Consider the following 22,750-nt stretch of genomic DNA (forward strand, 5'->3'; position numbering starts at 1 on the left):
CCATTGTTCTGTGTATGAAAACGAGGAGGCATGTTTTATTAATTTAAGAAAAATGCTTGGCAAAAAACAGGGATCTTAGTCTCAACATTAGATCCTGTGGTTTAAGTTTCTTAAGTTTCTGAACCAAAAAACCCAGCACAGCACTAATCAAACTAACCCATCAAAACATAGTTACTAAATATCACAGACGACCAACTAGGAGCGCCGTGGTCATGTACTCGAACCACCATTGTTCTGTGTATGAAAACGAGGAGGCATGTTTTATTAATTTAAGAAAAATGCTTGGCAAAAAACAGGGATCTTAGTCTCAACATTAGATCCTGTGGTTTAAGTTTCTTAAGTTTCTGAACCAAAAAACCCAGCACAGCACTAATCAAACTAACCCATCAAAACATAGTTACTAAATATCACAGACCCAACTAGGAGCGCCGTGGTCATGTACTCGAACCACCGTTAACCACGGTGTGGGCGGCAGAACTCTGTGAGAATTTCCCAGCAAGAGGGAAAGAGGAGAGGGTGCAAGGTGATGAACTTCTGTGGTTCAGACAGGCTAAATACTTCCCCCATATCCCCCAGAGAGAAGGGGAGCAGGACTGGGAACAGCACCCAAGCACCTGAGATGCTAACACCTCAGCCTGCTATGCAGTGACGCCTCTTAAGAATGAAAAGCCCCGTCAAACCACCGTTAACAGGAAGTCTACCTGCTGATTGAAAGCCGTGTTCCCACCAGGCATGGGGAGGCTGGAAGGGGCCACCTGCAGCAGATCCAGGGGCGAGCCTGGGTTCGCGCTCTTATTGTCGTTTGTGGAATAATTCCACACCAAGGCACTTGGGCAACAGAGAGTGACAGTCTAGAAATGAAGCAGGAAAACCCAGATATTTAACAGAATGACAAAAGTGCAACAGCTTAAAAGTAAAAATGATGCCTTGTCATAACAATATTATAGTTTCCTACCACTGAATTTAAAACATGGACCACTTACCCTATTCCCAAATTTTCAAGTCCTAAGATAAAACTATAATTATTCATTTTGAGGGATGCCTGGGTAGCTCAGTACGTGTCTGACTTCAGCTCAGGTCATGATCAGTTAATCCTCAGATGGAGCCCAATGTTGGACTCTACACTCCACGGGGATTCGGTTTCTCCCTTTCCCTCTCCCCCTGCTTGTGTGCTCTCGCTCACTCTCTGTGTTAAATAAATAAAATCTTTACAAACAAACAAACAAAGAATTACTTTTCTTTTTTTAAGATTTTATTTTTTATTTATTTGACAGAGAGAAAGAAAGAGAGAGAGCATGCACACAACCAGGGGGAGAAGCAGAGGGACAGGGAGAAGCAGGCTCCCCACTGAGTAGGGAGCCTGACATGGGGCTCAATCCTAAGACCCCGGGACCATGACCTGAGCCAAAGGCAGATGCTTAACCAACTGAGACACACAAGCACCCCCCAAAAAAAAGAATTATTAATTTGAAATGCAGGAGTATAGCTACTGACTGAGAAATCAAGGAATATCATAATTCATAAACTAACATTCCAGCACCAAAAACCTAGGAAAGTTAATAAAAACACAGTAATCACCACTGAAAATTTTTCACTTAAAACAGTTCATTCAATTAGAAAAATGAGATGGAATTAAAATATGTCATTTCTAAGGTTATAAAACCTAAAAAGGAATTTTCTTTTAAATCTATGCAATAATCTCTAAGGTAATGCAGTATGTAGCTTCATAGATGCTGGACAGGCAGGAACCATGGACCAGTGGGTGGGAAATTTTCTATAAAAAGCCATTTTTTCTATAAAAAAAAATGGTAAATGCTTTCAGCTTTGTGGGTCACCTCTAATTTCTGTCACATATTCTTTCTGTTTGTTTTATAAACTCACTGAAAATATAAAATATATTCTTAGCTCCTGGGCTGGACTTGGCCTCCAGGTTGTGGTTTGTCTACCCCACCTCAGACCCCTGAAGACATTTTTCATTCCTCCAGCTTGCATGAAGCACTTTCTATGACCACCTGACCCGGAGGTCACAAGAAGCCCCTAAGGGAGGCAATGCCATCCTCCAACTGCACCAGAGGAACATGAGCCCTGGGGGAGACATGGTAACCAGCCAGACTGACCTCAGCCCAGGTGCCTGGAACCACTATGCAGAGCCTGCTGCCTCCTACACGGAGACTAGAGATTACGGCTCCGCTGTACTTAAGCACTTACTCCGCATGGTACGGCGCCCTGGAAGCCTTCAGCCATTGCAACGTGAACCCTCTGAGGTAATAAAGTAGGACTTGTCGCCATCCCCCTCACACCCAGGAAACAGAGGCTCAAGGTTCAAGTTAGTCAGTGGCAGAGCAGAGGCTAAACTCATGTATGCAATGAAAAAAAATAGGTCTTAGCTGCCACGCTGTGGTACCACTCAACAACAGACTCTGGACTTATTAGAGAGGGAACGCAGTATTTCTTCTTTTCTAAAATGCGAAATTAAATATTAAGAAAACTAGATTCTGAGGTCTAGGGAATGTCTTGGTGGGAAGCAGATGGCAGACGAAGAACGTCAAGTCCCTGAGCCCCACCAATGCACCTGCCCCCACGGGCCCACATCCCCATCTCCCTCCTCCTGCATGGGGGGGGGGGGGGAGGAGCGTCTCCCATCTCCTGTCCATGATGGCACCCTTGCCAGTGTTCTGAATTCCAAAGCCTCCAATATCCAAAGCACTGGTCTCTCAAACACCGTGCTTCTTCTATTCTCACTCTCTCTACAAGTTTACCTTTGTCTCAGAAAACAAACAAAATCTTTTAAAACTCTCCACTCGCCTAGCAGCACTCTCTCTCTCTTCCCTCACAGACATGTTTCTCAAAGAAGAGATAACATTATTTCTCTCCATTCTTCATCACTCCTCAAACCACCTTAATATGGCTTCTCACTGTGATCATCAGTGACCATAGTCTTCCCAAAGACAATCCAGCCATCTCTTACCAGACTTCCCCCCACCACTGGGCACTGCCCACAACTAATTCCTTTTGGAAACTTTCTGCAGTACCTAGAGAAGCAGCTTAGCATGGTGGTGTAGACTCTGGATCCAGACGGCAAGGCGTGAATTCCAGCTTTACTGCTTGCTTGCTGTGTGACCTGTACCATTTCATCACTAACACTGCAGCAGTAACAGTGGTTCCAATCCCATAAGATGGTTCTGAGAACTGAATGACTTACTATAGGTTATAATTTACAACAGTGCTTACAACACAATACATGCTCTTATTAGGATTTTAACAGAATCATTAACAATCTTGGGGATGCCTGGGCAGCTCAGTCAGTTAAGTGGCTGCCTTTGGCTCAGGTCATGATTCCAGAGTCTTGGGATTAAGCCCCATGTTGAGCCTTCTGCTCAGTGCAGAGTCTGCTTCTCCCTCTCTTCTGCCCCTCTCCCATGTTCATGCTCACTTGCTCTCTCAAATAAAAAAAGAACCCTAATAATCCTATTTTATTCTCACTGTCCTTGACTCGGTAACAATACTCTCCACTGTGTGTTCTCTCCAGTCCAGCCAGAATTTCATGGTTGCCCCCATGGTCTTCCCGTCTGCCACCTCTCAACCACGCAGGCCCCCCGAGATCCACAGCTCGCCTCTCACTGCTACCTCTTTGGGAAATCTCACCCCCTCTGGGGATTTGGGTGAGCCTAGTGGTCCTCAATGATTCAAACCCACACATCTGGCTGGTGGTCTCCCCAACTTCAGAATGAGACAACCTCTTGAACAGATCCATTTAGTGATGCAAAAGAATAAAATAATCCAACACAGTCCAAAAGTGAACTTACCTACCCTCTCTCAAACTGACTGCTTGGCCTCATCTCTTTCCCCTACCTCGCCACTCCCACAAATCCTCCCTCTACTGTGGCCAGAACAATCTAACTAAACCACACAACCGATCGTGTCATTTCTCTGTCTAAAACCCTGCAACGGCATCGCAATCCTAAGACAAACAGGGAGTCTTCTATAACTGATCCTCAACAGGCTTTATGCTTTACATTCCATTAATACCAACCTTCACACACAATAACTAATAGACCTTCTGGCCCTTTTCTCACGTTGTTCTGCCAACTGTTTTTAGCACCTTTTATTTAAAAACAACAAAACAGGGGCGCCTGGGTGGCTCAGTGGGTTAAGCCGCTGCCTTCGGCTCAGGTCACGATCTCAGGGTCCTGGGATCGAGTCCCGCATCGGGCTCTCTGCTCGGCAGGGAGCCTGCTTCTCTCTCTCTCTCTCTCTCTCTCTCTGCCTGCCTCTCCATCTACTTGTGATTTCTCTCTGTCAAATAAATAAATAAAACCTTTAAAAAAAAAAAAATAAAAACAACAAAACAAAAACAACCCTTATTATAAGCACTAGTCAGGACCACTTCCTTCAGAAAGCCTCTCTGAATTCTAGATTGAACTACAAGTTCCACTTCTCAACTCCCTTAGTCCCCTGTGCATCCTTCCATCAGCCTTGGCCAGAGGATATGGGAACTGTCCTCTCTACAAGCCTGTCCTCCCAACGAGACCGTCGACTCTACCAGAGTGGAGCACATGTCTTTATGGCCAGCCCTGCCCCACAGCCCCACAAGAAAGAGCAGGACACAGTAAGAGCCCAAGAAATGTGACCTGAACACTGACCTGGGAGCTTCTGCAGGACAGGGCTAGTCTCATTCCTGACAGTATCAGCCCTGTGGCCTACAAGCTGCTGGATGTTCAAGGACCACACAAGCAGATAAACAGAGCCTGGTGAGTGACCCGGATTTTAAAGAACCAGAGAGGGATGGCAACCAGCTTCCATAGCTGCGGAAGCTATGGAACACTGCATGGAGGAACGGTCTTTCTAGAAGAGAAGTGATACAGTGGACTCATTCTCTGGGTTCCAGAAGGCTTTTATCACTGAACTGCTGCACAGTGTAATAAAGGACAACTACAGTAACTTTCTTCTACACAGAAGCAACATATCTTCCAGAGAGAAATAAAAACATGAAATGTCACTCTTGTCAGTTATTTGGGTGAGGAAGAAATCGGAGTGTGCCATGAAAGTTGAAAGTGCAATTCTCAACTCGGGCGTTTTCTACGCTGAACTGTAACATAAAATAGCAACGGCCGGGGACTTACCTGCAGCATACAACTAAGTCCATAAACCAGGGGGCCATGCTGCGCACAGGACAGGAAGTCTGAGAAGGCCAGCTGCACAGGGCTCATGACAGGGCCGGGGGGGCCAGGGCTGGGGGCCCCGATGCTTGAGCTGTTTGGTCCTATCATCATGTGGGGCGAGTGGGCAGCAAGGAGGCTGGGGCTATCGCTCAGCAGCAAGGCAAGACGCCGGGCACAAAAGTAGGCAAGACGACGAGACAGGTAAGCCGACTGAACAAACTCGTCCGAATACTGAGAAGCACAAGGACACCAGGCTTCAGTCATGTCCGATGCTATTCAGTGAAACAACTACTTTAACAAAGACTTTTTTCATTAAGAAAAAAAAAAAGAAGAAGAAGAAAAAAACCCTTCAAAAGTACCATAGAGACCAGTGCCATCCAAAAGAAACAATGCAAGCCATGTACTTTAAGTTTCCTAATAACCATCAGAAAAAAATAACAGGCAAAATTTAAAAGTGTAATGTCTTTTCTTTCACCCATTATATCCAAAATGCTATCATTTCAGCAGATAATCAACACAAAAAAGATTTAATGAGATATTATGCACTTCTCTCCTGAACTAAATCTGAAATGTGGTATGCATTTTATACTAAGAGCACATCTCATATTGCACTTGTCACATTTCAAGGGCTCTAAAGCCCCATCTGGCTAGTGGCTACTCTCACGGACAGCACAGACACAGACTGTCACAGGGAGGATACACAGGACACTAGCACAGTGTCATGCCCAGGAGGGCACTAGGGAGAGGAAGAGAATCACTTTTTACTACATAGACCCGCATAGCACTTCAGCTATCAAGTCCATGTACTAGCATTCCAAGAAAACTTTTTTCCTAAATACATTTTTTTCCAAATAACCGAAATTGTAACAGACCTTATAGCAATCATTAAAAAATAGGAAGCTCCCAGCCCATCATAAGATAGAGAAAACCCTCTAATCTTTAAAAAAGAGAGAATTTGTTTTCCCAAAAATTTGTGTGCATCAGGAAATGGTATTTAAAGAGCTGTCTGCTTAGCTCAGTGACAGGAGAAATCAGGGCTGGAGAGGAGTCGGGGGGAGAATACTTTAGAAGGACAGGTGCTTAAAATCTATCAACATGGCCAATATAAATGATTGCCTCTTGATCACTTCATGTGTGTAGCATCAAGACATCTTTCCCTTCCATTCCAAAAAGAATGTTTCCCTCTTCGACCTCTATGTACTTAGTCATCCTTATCAGACTCATTTCTTGCCCATAGAATCACCCGGCTCAGGATCGCACATACTCTACCTGCAGCATTAGTGGCAGCAAGAGTTTAAGAAGATCATCATCCATTGGTCTGATCTTTTCTAAAACATCCAAGATCCATGTCAAATATTCATGTTTCTCTAGCATTCCTTCCTTCAATGAACAAAGAAAAGTTACACTGATAACGTTAAAGCAAAACCAAGTTAACATTCAAAAAGAGCACTATTACTCTCACGCTTAAGTGTAATTTTACTATTATTATTTTTGTTGTTATAGTAAAAATACAGTCTCCTGGATCACAGTCCAAATTCTAAACAAAACAAAGACCCAGTGTGATTCTGTGTGGTCAGTATGGGATGGCTTTTTTTGTTGTTGTTTGGGGGTTTTTTTGGTTGGATTTGGGGGGGGGGGGGCAATCTGCTTCATTCTAAACTGAAAAAAAAATTTAATTCTTATGAGAAAGGAAATTCACAAGCTTTGAGACTCCCAGGGCATGTCAAGCACCTGGCTAGATTTCAGGAGAGTACGAACTTATACTCATAGGAGAAAACTTGTCCAATGGTGTTAATTATGAAGAACAAAAGATCCCATCAGATGAAAATCCCATCAGATCTAATGCCCTCCTAATAACCCCTGCCTCTATCCTAAAATGAATTTCAGATACTATAACCTATGTATAAAATAGGTTATATATAATAACCTATTTTATATAACCTTAAAAATCAACAGAATGTCCTAATTAATCTTTAACAAAGAATTTTTAAATTATTAAAAAATAAAGTATACGTATTCCAACATAACTACCCTAAAAGTAACAACTCACCTCAAATTTCCAAAATTCCCCACAGGGGTGGTTTAGCCCCTTTTGACATAAGCAACATTAACATTTTCATCTACTATCCTCACATAAACATACACACATGCATATAAATACACAGTTCTTCTATGACAGTCTATGCACGTATGCATTTAATATCATGTTCTAGTTTTGCATTATGATTCACATCATGAAAGAATCTTCAAAACATTAACAAAAAGGTATGTTTTCTGGGAAAGACACATTTCTACGGTCACTGTGGCAACAACCTTAGTAGTTAATATGAACTCCTACTTGATTCCTAGCAACATTTCCCTATCTATCTATTCCCAGGGCTCCACCATCATGATGATCAACAATTTGTGTGAAAATACCCTGATAAATTATAGCTTCAGTATTTCAAAGGGGACAGTGACATCACACTGACATAGTATCAAGGTATCTACTTGCTTCTCGTTTCTAATTTTTAAAAAGCTTAAAATCAAAGAGTTAAAAGGTTAGTCACAGAAAAAGTCAAGTTTAAAATTTTAAGACCTGTGACATGAACTATCTAATAAAGAAGTGAATTAAATGGAATTTTGTACTTAAGAAGAAGAGATGGTAAAGCAAGTTTCAAAAAGAATAAATCTCCCTAAACACGACTATCAATGGCTACGTCACATCCACCCTCGGGAGGCTTTTGTGTATTTACCCATACCTTTATTTCTGTACAATTTTTTACTTTTCAGAATATGGCCAATGAAAATATAATAAACTTTTAAATCCAAACATGAATGTCCCAGTGAAACTCATCTCTCTAGGACCTAACTGCCTCTTATTAAAGAGATACTGATTTCAGTGTTCCCCATACATAAAGTAATCCTTCCAAAAATATTCAGCATGCTGAGAGACAATCTTTTCAACGATGCAGACTACATCATTAGCTCAGTAAAAGTCATAAAGGCTGAGGGAAGGTACCAAGGTAGTCCCCTGCTAAATGGAACTGGGATTTCTTTTTTTTTTTTTTTTTTTAAAGATTTCACTCACTTATTTGACAGAGAGAAATCACAAGTAGATGGAGAGGCAGGCAGAGAGAGAGAGGAAAGCAGGCTCCCTGCTGAGCAGAGAGCCCAACGAGGGACTTGATCCCAGGACTCTGAGACCATGACCCGAGCCGAAGGCAGCGGCTTAACCCACTGAGCCAGCCAGGCGCCCCGGAACTGGGATTTCTAAGAGTGGTTTTAACAGCCTTAAAACTAGCAAATACTACTTCCCAAAGAACCAGGCTTTTTCCTACATTGAACTCTTAGAAAAAGTCACTTACAACCTAGAAATTATAAAGTTCTAAGGGGAAAATTTGGAATCACACATCCTTTTTACCCCCTTCCTCTCTGATCACGAGAGCAGGCAGTGAAAGTCTCCGCTAGTGAGAGAACTTCAGCCCAATCCACTTCTCCCTCCTTGCTAGGAACAAAGGCAAATAATAGCACAAGTGCCCTCTTCTGGTCAATATGATTTACATCAGCTTGTCCAAAGAGCATTCAGTCCTTGCTCCAGGCCCTCACTCATCCTCCCAACTGTATTTTCAACTGTTGCTGGGCCAAATTAAGATGACCCTCCTATGGAGAAATGAAGCCCTAGTGGAGATCAAGGAGCTAGGAAGCACCAACAAATATTTTTCTGAATTAAACATATCCAGTTTTTGCAAAATAAAAGGTTTGGAAGGGATATTTAATAGAAAAATTACCAAAAAAATTAACAGCATTAAAAGAGCTAAGATCATTGCAAGCTGGAGATCAATATACAGAAGAAGCAGCTGTCAGGTGTCATCTCGAGGCAAAGGCGTTACCGTGACTACAACTCCAGGTGAGAAATATCAGACTACTTGCCATGAATGTATTTGGTTTATATAAAGATACCACTTAAACTATAAGGAATCTGCTCTCTTCTTAAAAGCATGCTTTAAAGACTTGAGGTTCCTGAGGTCACCTGGAACATGTGAAACGCCAGCTTTTCATTGTACTCCCACTGCTTCATGGCCTGCTCCACGTCCGGTGGCACGGGGACAGAACCATCCCCCGCACTGGAAGCCATGTGGTAGAAGTCAGAAATCTTGGCCAACTGCTCTCGAAGATATCTGGTAGATATTTGTGTCCACTCTGCATTTAAAAAAAAAAAAATCTAAATTTCCAGATATGATGAATATAAGAATTAATGTTTTCTCCCCCCTTTCTGATTAGCTTAAGGATGTACATACACAACAAACATCTGTTACAAAGAAGCGGTTTTGGCATGTGCAAGCATTACACAAAAAAACACACCCAGCCCAGTAAGGCAACGTGGACGGCCCTAGATACCCTGCAGGAATGTTGGCCAGCTCCTGGGCGGAGAAGGAAGCTCTCCCCGTGTGTGTCTCTCTGACTCCTAAAGGAAGAGGAGAGATGCCTGCTTGTGAGTTTTGTGCATTTCCTAATGCTCCATGTTATGCTAACAACAGCACAAGAAATTTCAAAGCCACAAGCAGGAAATAGAGAAGGTGAGCACCTCAAAAATTTCAATTCTACTCCAAAATAATTCAAAATCCTCCAAATGCAGCTCTCCAAGTCGGATTTCAAACATGCCTCTTTAAGATTTGTTCCATTTTGGACAGTCTGTAAGAGGACTGGCATTCACCATGGGCTGGCCCATGACAGCATCCTGACCTGCACTCCCCTTCCGCACACCTGCTAACAACACCAGCACGGCTGAGCCTCATGGACAATCATCTGGACCTTCAATGATTCTACTCTCCTCAACCAACACAAGACAACTCAGAACTCAGTCAGAAAGAGTAGTGAGCAACAAAGTAGGAGACTGGAAAGGAAATTTAAAAAAAAAAAAAATCACTAAAATTATTCAAAAATGTCTGCCAGAGGGGCACAAATTAAATCAGTGTGTTGCCTCTGGCAACCATGAAGGATGTGATGCCAACTTTAGCCCATTCTGTGGATAAAAATGTAATAATTGCATGCTCACAGCCAAATTTCCCCAAGGATTAGCGAAACAGCCTTTCAGAAGGAACCACCCTACTGAAACATTACCATACAATGCTATTTTCCCATTATCCTGGCAATTACCTCTCCCACCTTATTTTTAAAGGAACTTATTTTGACAAAAGTAAGAGCAAAAACTGAACATCTGTTGGGGATTCAGGGCTTTGTTTTTATTTTTTAAGTACTGTTAAAAGTACTTGACAACAGTACCCAGAAAGAACTACTGTTAAGTCTCGGTCTGAACTACTTATTCTCACTGTGTCTTTTTTAAAATCAAAATTTAAATGCACATGTTAAACTCTAGCAATAAGTCAATGCAAAAAGATGAACAGATACTAGGTCAGCATTCTGTTCCTAATATAATATTGTTCTTCAGAAAGCACCACCAATAAGATATTATCATTAAAATTAATCTATCACCTTTAAAAACATAGCAGTAAATTATCAGTGTCATCATCTTCTGGTGCCCCCATTAAGGACTAATAGTCTCATGACACTCATTTAACAAAACAAAATGCCAACCATCAGATGGGACAAGTTTAGCTTAGCTATAATAAGCAAAAACAAAAATAACAAGGATCCAAATCCTAGCTTTTGTGTGCCAAGCCTTGCTATTAACTCACTCACAGTATGGTACCATCCTCAATGCCCCCACAGAATATTCTAGCCTCAAGAGCTAAAAATAACCCACATTCACACACCCCTACTTTGTCCAGGGTATATTTTCTTTTTAAGATTGTTTCTTAAAATATGGAAGAAATGTATGTTCACCACAGAAAATGTACAATGAAAAGGAAAACATCTGTAATCTCCTCGCTCATAATTAAATATTTTAATATTTATCTTTTCAGGGTTTTTTTTTCTTTTATATGTGCTGGAATGTTCATATAAACATATGCATTTCTTTTTTTTAAAATATGCTGAATAGGACATTCCACAATCTGAATGCCTTTTGGGATTCAAATGGAATGCAAATGTAGCCCTCTTAGTAGTGGGTTTTAACTCTATTTAACTGACATTAAATTATATCAATCAGGGAGATCCAGAGGTCTGGGACATAAGACAGTCTAGAAAGGATTAGTCTAAAAAAAATCAGGATGCACACAAAATTTTTATTAAAAATTAAAAACAGAAAATTGCAAATAGCCACCAGTACTTAAAATTATTGGGAATCACTGACACCTGCCCTCCTGCTTAGTAAGGACCAAGAGTGGGGGAGGGGGCGGGGGGGCAGTGACAGGACAGGCAGTGGCTCTCAGCAACCCCGAGCAAACAGGGACCCAGGAGAGCTTCTTCCAAAGGCCAGTATTGGCCTCCAGCCCCCCCACAACGGTTCCTGATTTAACTGGTCTGGAGTAAGGAGCCCAGTTTCAGGTAATGAAAAGAAAATAGGAATGGCTACAAATCACAGGGAAGATGATGGGGGCAAGGGGGCTATTCCAAGGTGGAAAGATGTAGACAGTGGTCAAGGAGGCCACTCAGCGGGTGGTGCAGCTCTGAGGATACAGCCCGTCATTTGGAGTTGGTTGATAAAGAGAACTTCAGGGCCCCGAAGCCAGATGATCAGAAAGTTTATGCACATAAACATCACTGAGAGCAGCCTAAGGGGCCAGGACTAAAAAGAATGACAGGTCCCTCTGACAACATTCCCCCTAGCCTCCCAGAATCCTAGCCACTATTGCTTCTTTGTTAAGGCCTAACCTCCAGGGCAGAAGGGGTTTCAGCTTTGTGCAGCTCTCCCTAGCACTGGCTAGCCCCAGGCACAGCAGCTAGGCCTGCACTACAGCACCGGCCCACCGGTAGTGCAGGAAAACCCCTACAAGTAAGAACAGAGACAGGCCAACTTACATTAAAGATGACCCTGCTGGGCCTGGAACACCTGCAGTATTAAAAAGAAACCTGGGAACCCAGAAGGGGAGGGACACCCACCCCAGGGGGCAAAAACAAATCATGCCAGGTGCAGCCAGGCTCACGGAGAAGCTGCCCTGGCCGGGAGAGAACGACACAGGGCGCATTCAGCAATTGTGGTAACGAACTGCAGAACAGGATGGCCCCAGTGCAAATTCTCACTCTGCAACTCGGCTGTGTGATGTGAAAAATGGTGTCTGACTTCAGCTGAGTCTCAGTTTCCTCCTCTGCAACAGGAATCAAACACACACACACACACGCAAATGCACACACGAGCTACTGTTAAGGAGGAGTTACTTAGCATGATGCATGCAGAGCAGAAATTGATCGCATGTGGTAGCTATCATCACCGTTACTGGGATGGAAAGTTTTTTGAAAGGAAGCTAAGGTTCCATCTTGGCTGTCAGGGAACAGCAGCACCCGTTGTCACTGATGTTAGATCTTGCCTCTGCTACAGCTAGCTGCCAATGCCTAACATAATGGTCTGGATAAGCATTTGTGAAATCAATCAATGTCAGCATCATGGTTCCAAAAACCTTCAACGGAACTGCAATCCTTTATGAATTAAGGCCAAACTCTTTAGTTAGGACTTAAAATCATTTCAAACACTACCTCCCATTAATTAGCGACAGTTGCTTTCTCTCGCACTCTCTTCATCTACGATACCTTCTCTACTCACCTGTGTTCATGTGTGCTGGACCCAATTCAAATGTCAAATCACATACATAGCCTTTGCTCTCTGGACAACAACCCACCACCTGAAGGGAATCTCCCTCTGTTCTCTGATAGATACACAAACTCCTCTTTCATCCTCTTTCATCTCCATAAAACTATGCTTCACCTAGTCAATATCTAAGTACTGACTTGAGTCGGTACCCTATAAGGTGCTCCCAAAATAACCACTACATCAAGTCACCCCCCAATTATTCTGCCTTTCAAATCTTCCTACAAACATCTTAGCTTTCTAGTTTAAACTCATCGCTGCATACCTAGCTTTCAAACACCACCTAGGAAATGCCAAATTCCCTCCCTGGCGTGCTTTCTTTTTTTTTTTTTTTTTTTTTTTTTAAATTTTATTATTTATTTGACAGAGAGAGATCACAAGTAGGCAGAGAGGCAGGCAGAGAGAGAGAGGAGGAAGCAGGCTCTCTGCTCAGCAGAGAGCCCAATGTGGGACTCGATCCCAGGACCCTGAGATCATGACCTGAGCCGAAGGCAGCGGCTTAACCCACTGAGCCACCCAGGCACCCCGGTGTGCTGTCTTTCTTATAGCCAATGCAACCAGAAGCACCTGCTGGTCAGTGCCCTCCAAAGGCCCATGCAAATACTGAACTTCAATTCCCTTTAATAAACTTCCAGTAAACATGTATATGTGTCCTTTATGTTCCCAGCCAAATTCTTTCCTCTGATATCAAACCAAGTGGGAACTCACTCTGTAAAATAAATCCAACAGAGATTGTTTAAAAACTTCCACCAGTCCCAGAGAGTAAGGTACACATTTTTAAGGTGATCCACTTGATTAAGAACTTTAGTCAAAAAGGACACTCTCCTTGAAGGAGAAACCTATACCCTAGAAAATTTTTCCTAGCTACACCACTATAATAAAAGTTCTTGCCTCTCCACCAGGGGAGCAGCCTGTAGGATGTAGAAGATTTCATCAGCCTGACTTTGGTACAGACTGAAAGGTCTAAGAAGGAGAGAGGAGGTCCGAAAGGAGAGAAAAAACTTCAGTGGTGCAAGACCCAGCACATTCCACCTCTAAATATGCAGTAAGAATGACTAGGAGATTTTACACATTTTTCTCACTTTTTTCTTTTTTTGGTAAAATGCTTTTTTTTTTTTTTAAGATTTTATTTATTTATTTGACAGAGAGAGATCACAAGTAGACAGAGAGGCAGACAGAGAGAGAGAGAGGAGGAAGCAGGCTCCCCACTGAGCAGAGAGCCCGATGCGGGACTCGATCCCAAGACCCTGAGATCATGACCTGAGCCAAAGGCAGCGGCTTAACCCACTGAGCCACACAGGCGCCCAAAATGCTTTTTTGATTAAAGGATGCCATCAATAAAGTGAAAAGACAACATACAAATTGGAGGAAAATATCCACAAATCATGTATCTGATAAGAGACTTGGATCTAGAATATATAATTAACTATTACAACTTGATAATAAAAAAATGAGCAAATGATCGACAGACATTTCTCTAAGAAGATAAACAAATGGCCAATAAGCAGATGAAAAGATGCTCAACATCACCAGCTACCAGGAAAATGCAAACCGAAACCACAATGAGATACCACCCTGGCAGTTACAAACAACAAGACAGACGGTAACAAGTAGAGCTGAGGATATGTATGAATTACAGTCTTCATGTATTGCTGGTGGGAATGTAAAATGATACAGACGCTGTAGAAAACAGTTTAGCATTTCCCCAAAAAGTTAAACGTAAGGGCATCCAGGTGGCTCAGTGGGTTTATCTGCCTTTGGCTCAGGTCATGAGCGGAGTCCTGGGATCGAGGCCCACATGGAGCCCCCTCATCCAGATCTCTGCTTAGTGGGGAGTATGCTTCTCCCTCTCCCTATTTCCCTCCCCCTGCTCTCACTCATTCTCTCAAAGAAATAAACAAAATCCTTAAAAAAAAAAAAAAAGTTAAACATAGAGTTACCATAAAATCCATCAACTCCACAACTAGCTATATTCCCAAAAGAAAGGAAAGCATATGTCCACACAAATATTTATAAACCAGTGTTCATAGCAGCATGATTCACAATAGCCAAAAAGTGAAAGCCAATCCAAATGTCCATCAACTGGTGAATGGATAAATAAAATGTGTTATATGCAATCAAAGGAATACCATTTGGTCATGAGAAGGAATGAATGGAACTACTGACACATACTACCACATAGATGAACCTTGAAAACATTATGCTAACTGCAAGAAGGCAGCTTCAAAGACCACATATTTTATGATTTCATTTATATGAAATGTTGAGAACAGGCAAATCTAGATTTAGATTACCTAAAGTAGAGGGGAAGGTAGGGTAAATAGAGAATGTCTGCTAATGGGTACAGGATTTTTTAAGTGTAATAGAAATATTCTAAAATGTGTCCATTTTAAGAATACACAATAGGAGGGGTGACTGGGTGGCTCAGTAGGTTAAGTGTCTGCCTTAGACTCAGGTCATGATCCCAGGGTCTTGAGATCCAGCCCTGTGAGGGTGGGGCTCCTTGTTAAGCAGGGAGCCTGCTTCATCCTCTCCCTGTGCCTGCCTCTACCCCTGCTTGCATGCTGTCTGCCAAATAAATAAATTCTTTAAAAAAAAAAAAATTACACAACAGGGAAAACACAATCTCTTCAATAAATAGTCTGGTAAAACCTGACAGCTATATACAAAAGGATAAAATTGGAACACTTCAAACACCACACACAAAAATAAACTCAAAATGGATTAAAAACCTAAACATGAGACCTAAAACCATAAAACTCTTAGAAGAGAACACAGGCAGTAATTTCTTTGACATTGGCTGTAGCAACATTTTTTTTTTTAGACAGGTTCCCTGAGGCAAGGGAAACAAAAGCAAAAACAAACTATTGGGCCTTCATCAAAATAAAAAGCTTTTGCACAGCAAAGGAAACAATCAATAAAACAGAAAGACAATCTACTGAATGGGAGAAGGTACTTGCAAATGACATATCTGATAAAGGATTAGTACCCAAAATAAGTAAAGAACTTAAACAACTCAAAACTAAAAATAGAAAATGATTAAAAAATGGACAGAGACTACAAATAGACATTTCTCGAGAAGACACACAGATGGCCAACAGACACATGAAAAGATGCTCAACATCACTCATTATCAGGGAAATGCAAATCAAAACCACAATGAGATATCACCTCACACCTCTCAGAATGGCTAGAATCAAAAACACAAGAAACAAGTGTTGGTGAGGATATAGAGAGAAAAGAACCCTCTGGCACTACTGGTGGGAATGTAAATTGATGCAGCCACTCTAGCAAACAGTATGGAGGTTTCTCAAAAAATTAAAAAGAGAATTACCATATGATCCAGTTAATTCCACTACTGGGTATTTACCCAAAGAAGAGAAAAACACTACGTTGGAAAGATATACATTTCCCTATGTGTACTGCAGCATTATTCACAATAGACAAATTATGGAAGCAACCCAAGTGTCCATCAAGAAATGTATGGATAGGGCACCTGGGTGGCTCAGTGGTTTAAGCATCTGCCTTCAGCTCAGCAGGGAACCTGCTTCCCCTCTCTCTTTGCCTGCCTCTCTGCCTACTTGTGATCTCTCTGTCAAATAAAAAATATTTTTTTTAAAAAAGGAAAGATGAGTGATTAAAGAAGTTGCAGAAATGTATACAATGGGATATTATGCAGGTCTAAAGATGGATGAGATCTTGTCATGTGCAACACGGATGGGCTTAAGAGGGTATTACAGTACAGAGAAATAAAACTGAGAAAGACAAATACCCTATGATTTCATACCTGTGTGAAATCTTAACAAATGAATCAATAAACAAAAAGCAGAATCAGACCTATAAATGCAGAGAACAAAATGATGGCTGCCAGAGGGAAAGGCTAGGAGGATGGGCAAAATGTGAGAAGGGGAGTGGGAGGTGAGGGCTTCCAGTTATGGAATGAATAAGTCATGGGAATAAAAGGTACAGCATAGGGAATACAGTCAATGATACTATCATAGCAACATAGAGTGACAGATGGTAGCTACACTTATAAACATAAGGTATATAGATGTTGAATCACTGTGTTGTACAGCTGAAACATTACACTGTATGTCAACTACACTCAAAAATTTTTAAGACTTTAAGTAATCTCTACACCCAACATGGGGCTCAAACTTAACAACCCCAAGATCAAGTCTCATGCTCCACCGACTGAGCCAGCCAAACAACCCTAAATAGAAATTTAATAAAAATTTAAAAATAAAATGGGGCCATGGTTTCACAACTTTGTGAACACACTAAAAAAAACACTAAAATATGCATTTTAAATGACTTGTAAAGTATATTAATATCTCAATACAGTTGTTATATTTTTTAAATGTTTACTTGAAATACTATCAGTAAGAAATCATCTGCATTTCATGAAGTAAAAGAATATCCCATGCTGACAGAAAGTAATCCACTGCAAGAGGATATGATGATATGATGTTGAGGGAGTGGGAGCAGGGAGGAGGAAAAGGGGTGGAAATAAGTGTGTCCATGAGTTAATGGTTAAACCTGGGTGAACAGTAATAGGGACTTTATTCTTCTGCATATGTTTAAAATTTCCATAATAATAGGCTTTAAGAAGTTCATCAGTTGTAGCCTATGAAATGATTCACAGAAAACCTGAAATTCCCTATTGAGCCACTATTCACTTGGGGAATGAAAGGGGGAAATCAGCGTGCTGATTGGCAGACTAGGTAAAGGACAGTCCGAATGAAAACCGCTGTCTCAGTGCGACATGAAACCGAAAGAGTCAGCCCACTGGCTGGAATGTTGTGTTCTGCTGAATGGTCAGTTGATGAAATCAGGCCCTTTGGCTGGAGAGCAGAAATATTGGGGGGGGAGGGATAGCGGGGGAGGGGAGACAGCAGAAATGCTGTGGTAATAAAGTATGACATTTTTTTCATGCTTTAAAAAAGTTTTCCTCTAACACAGAATTACCTGTAGAATACTGGTGTTTCATGGCAAATACCCAATACCTGGATATTGTCTGGATGAGTGATTTTACTATGTTATTTTTAACAGGCTATTTCTCTCCAGTTTGATTTACTGAGCACTAATACTAAGTACTGCTTAACTTTAAGAACAAGGTGAGTAGTCAAGATAGAATAAAACCATTTAGCAACAAATATTAAATACCTACCAGGGGCCAGAAGCTCCCTTGGGGTCTCAGACCACAAAAGGTGAAAAAAAAGTAGCCCTTACCTGGGGTAATTCATCCTAGAGTCAGGAAGACACACAGGGACACAGAGATTGGCAGTACTAAGGTTAAGCGCTCCAACACACCACAGGGCACAGGACACTGTAGCCAAGTCTTAAGGGACGGAAAAAGGAGTTCCACAGACACGAAGAGCAGTGTGCAACATGCCAGATAATGGGGGCGCCAGAAAGGCAGAGGGAGAAAGGACCAGTGAGGCTAGGTGGGTGGCCCAGGCCTGAGGTCCTCAAGTGCTAGTGCATGAAATGACCACCAGAGGGCGCTGGTCAAACACACTGTTATAGCTCCGGGACTCCAGAGATTTCAACCCCAGAAGTCTGGAACGGGGTCCAGAAATCTGCATAGATAAGCAGCAGCCCAGATGACTCTGACCCTGGCAGTGACAAACTATGGGGTTTGATCTGTCATCGCAAATGATGAAAAGCCACTGAAGGATTTTTAGCAAAGGAATGATAAGACCAGATATGTAAATTAAGACCCCCTCAGATAGCTGTAAGGGAGACAGATTAAAAGAGGACTATAGGGACGCCTGGGTGGCTCAGTTGGTTGGACGACTGCCTTCGGCTCAGGTCATGATCCTGGATTCCTGGGATTGAGTCCCGCATCAGGCTCCCAGCTCCATGGGGAGTCTGCTTCTCTCTCTGACCTTCTCCTCGCTCATGCTCTCTCTCACTGTCTCTCTCTCAAATAAATAAATAAAATATTTTAAAAAAAAATAAAAAAAAAAAAGAGGACTATAAAGCCCAGTGGGGAGATGAGGGAAGATGGAACAAAGAAGAGTAGGTAAAATGGCAACCAGCCTGAGACAGAAGAGGACAGACAGGGGCAAGGCAGCCCCCGGATTTCTCAGTGGGGTAGTTGAGCCGATCCTGGTGCCATCAACTAAGATGTGGAAGTGGGAGACTGGGCAGAGGAAGGGGCTGAGTTCAGTCTGTTTTTAATGAACTTTTTAATTAAACTTTGTACAGTTTTAACAAATATTACACAAAAGATCCAACATATCCTTTACCTACCTACCCCAGATGCTACATCTTGCAAACTACTATAATATCACAACCAGGATATTGGCATTGACACAATCCATTGATCTTACTGGGGTTTCTGGGTTCAATACTTGAATTTGAGGTGTCAGAAAGGTGTCATGGGAAAACACGTGCAGGGGCAGGTGGATACACAGGTATGGGGGCTGTTATCTTAAGCGGTTTCAATGCCTTAAAGAATGTGATTCTGAAACCAGAAGTACCCAGCAGACACCATCCAAGGGTAGGTAGGTTTATTCTGCAGAGTACTGGTTGTGCCCTCACTGGCCACCCAACTCGCCCCATCTAAGCTTCCAGCATATGTTTTTGTTTTTGTTTTAAAGAGTTTATTTATTCATTTGTCAGAGAGAGAGAGGGAGAGAGAGCAAGCACAAGCAGGGGAGCAGCAGGCAGGAGAAGCAGGCATCCTGCTGAGTAAGAAGCCTGATGTTGAGACTTGATCCCAGTACCCTGGGATCGTGACCTGAGCCGAAGGCAGAGGCTTAACCCACTGAGCCACCCAGGTGTCCCATCTCCCAGCATATGTTAACTCGCTTGGTAATGGTGAAGCGCAGAGGCCGTGGAGTTGGATGACATGGCTCCTTTCACGGTTCCAATCACGTGCTGGTTTGGGGGTCTTGAGCAAGTCACTCAGTCACTTGTCTCTAACACAGGACTGCTAAGTGTACTTGGACTATAGGGTTATTTCGAGAATTAAGTGAGCTATATAACATGCTTAGAACTGCGGTGCCTGCCCAGGAGAAAGCACACACACGTGATCTCCAGGCCTGGGCAGGCCCACGCACGGGGAGGAAGTCACCTGAGGTGAAAGGAGGATCTCACTGGCCGAGGTGAAGAAGACAGGTAAGGACTGGCTGCTGGAGAAAAGTCTGTATGGGTGTCAGGCAGGGTGGGAGTGAGCTAAGGGAAATGGACAGAAATTCCTTCCTCTCTGAAGTTCAAGGGGAGGAAGCCTGGAGGGAGAGGTGAAGGTTCAACCAACCACTGTGAGCAAAGGGCAGCTTCCCTAGGAGTAAGCATATATTTATAGGAAGGACGGACAATACTCCAAAAAGAATAAGGACCGTTACAAGGCAATATATAAATAACTCCCCAGTTGTGTGACAGACAGTTAATGCTTAAGGATCTCAGGGTAAAAAAGAGACCAGACTGGCCAACAAAGGAAACGGGTGGCAAGGTCTCGGGCAGGAAAAGGAGGAAGAGAGGCTGACAGGGGAAGGCTGGTAAGAGCAAGAGCTGCATCCCTAGGAAGCCAACTCCAAACCTCGCCTTTCTTCTCCCTAGGCACTGAGGAATACCTCATACCTGAGGAGAAAAGCACCTCACACCTTCTTTGGTTTGGCCCAAGAACAGGTCTCCCATTCTTGTTTCCATGCTGAGGTATATATACAGTTCTAACTGTTGTGTTTAGGGATTTTTCCAGTGGTCCTTTTTCCCTATCAGCCCCACACAAGCATCTGCAGCCAAGGATCCTGGCAACCACAGAATCCAATTTTAGCCCCTAGAACAAGACTTTCTTATTCGACATATCAATCACCCCACCAACTTCTCAGCACAAGGAGAGCTTCAGGGGTTTCCTCTAAACAGACGGGCACATACAAAACATCTGCCCCAACAGGCTCAACTCCTTCTCAGGGGATGAGATAGCTGTCTGAAATTAATGCCTTCATCATCATAAGGTAAGTTTCACAAAGGTTTTCAGATTCCTGCATACACCTGAATGAGCAGGGACCCTGGCCTCGGTGAGTTATTCCTAACATGGAATAACAGGCACCTTATTTTTACAGATATTAAACTGGTGCATTTAATTAACCCCTCAGGACAGGTCCCCACAGTCCTACACATCTGAGACCAGGCCTCGAATTCTCTTGCCCCAGGGGAGGAAAGCTACCACAGTGCAAGGACTCAGTGAGGAAACCGCAGCTGCACTTCCCTAGGTAGAGAACACAGCTGTGTGCACAACTAAAGCCTCACACCTAAAGGGACAGCTCCCCGAGGACCGGGGTGAAAGGAGAAAGGGAGGTGCAGCCCTGGAAAAAGACCTTTGCTGTCAGGCCCCTGGAGACATCAGAACTACTTAAATTATTCCACTGGACATTTCATTATCATCACTCCACGCCCAGCTCCTGCCACAGAGGAAGTGGCGGGAAGCCCTGATCATTGACGCAGCAAGATAAACTACATTTTCTTTGTGCACTTGCCTTGGAATTTCATTCCACGATCAGCTTGGCCGGAGTCAAGTCTCTGCAGTAAAAGCACTGTATTGACTACTTAAGTCTTAAATGCAGTTGCTGTGAAGTTTGTACTTCTGAACAAGCTTTCGGTAGGTAAGAGTCTTTCATTAGAACACAAATACAAATACTGCAGACATCCTATTGCCAAATAACCATGTAAAGTTAACCATGTAAAGTTAACTCTAAACCAAAAAGCTCTCAAACATAAAAATGATTACACATGGCACAGACCAGGCGGACCCATCCCCATTATCCTCTCCTCCAGAGCTCACCTGGCTTTATTTTCCTGGAGACCAAAGACTGATGCATGCGTGATTTCATTTAATGAAATCTATTCACTCTAGCTGTGTTGCTCTCACAAAGACACTCCAGCTGGTAATTTACTGACCCTGAACTTAATGTGTTTTCTCTCCTGTCAATATATTCCAGGTATCCCTTCATTCCCAGCTAATGGTGAGCTGAAATGCACCTAGAGCCACTTGATTCCAGGGATTTCATTTGAAAGATCGTATATGCTTCATTTGAAAATGACTCTGAAACTTAATGTCTTAAGAGAGAGGAAGAAAAAGAAAAAAAAGAAAGAAAGAAAGGAGGAAGGATAAAAACTTGCTATTCATCATGGAATTAACATTCCAGTGCGGATTGCAAAATACAAAAAGACCTAGCTTTCCGTAAGTCATTACAAAGTTAGTAATCTAGAGCACTTTAAAAGAACAGGGCCACTATATGCCCGGTACGGAACAGGCACCAATTGTCTTAAAGCAGCATAAGAACATACACTGAAGACATACATACAAACATATTTCAGAAGATACACAAGCAACTGGTAACAATTCCCTTGGAAGCATGTGATGCGACGCTTGGGAAACAGTGTGGGGAACAACAGTGCTGTGAGACTTTACTAACCTCTTTGAATACTGTATCTTATAGATAAGCAACTAACCAAAAAAAAAAAAAAAAAAAAAAAAAATTATCTCACACAACCTGTTTTTTTTTTTAATTCCATGATGCTTTAAGCAATTGAGCTGCAAGATGCACAATAAAAACTCATTAAACAATGAGCCTTCTGAAGCACCTTCACACCTCACCTCAACACCACTCCCCACCCCAGTTCCACAGTCACCGCTCAACCCATATGAGCAGCCTGGAAATTCTATAAAGCAAACAAGACTCAAAAGTCCAGGATGGAATTCCTGGTTTTCCCACTTTCCCTGGATTTTCTTGGCATCATTTGTAAACTGGTGCTACCCAACAACCTGGGAAGATTTTGTGAGCAGTGTCCCAAATGAAAACGTAGGTTATCCATCTGTAAACTACAAAAACGTCTAACAGGTATTTTCGTTGCATAATACATCCCAGGTGTAAAGGTATCTGCATGTACC

General features: G+C 42.5%; 1 protein-coding gene across 1 annotated transcript in view; it reads right to left on the minus strand.

Moving 5' to 3' along the window:
• MED12L (mediator complex subunit 12L) overlaps positions 1–22,750 on the minus strand; it is a 323,861-nt gene that overhangs the window by 243,949 nt on the left and 57,162 nt on the right. Inside the window, exons 6-9 of the mRNA XM_059391731.1 lie at positions 9,175–9,344; positions 6,432–6,542; positions 5,124–5,393; positions 702–851 (exon numbers count right to left, since the gene is read on the minus strand). Coding sequence (XP_059247714.1) covers positions 702–851; positions 5,124–5,393; positions 6,432–6,542; positions 9,175–9,344 — 701 coding nt within the window. The remainder of the gene's footprint in view (positions 1–701; positions 852–5,123; positions 5,394–6,431; positions 6,543–9,174; positions 9,345–22,750) is intronic.

This window comes from Mustela nigripes, chromosome 2, assembly GCF_022355385.1.
Source record: "Mustela nigripes isolate SB6536 chromosome 2, MUSNIG.SB6536, whole genome shotgun sequence".
In the NCBI taxonomy this organism is placed as follows: Eukaryota; Metazoa; Chordata; class Mammalia; order Carnivora; family Mustelidae; genus Mustela; species Mustela nigripes.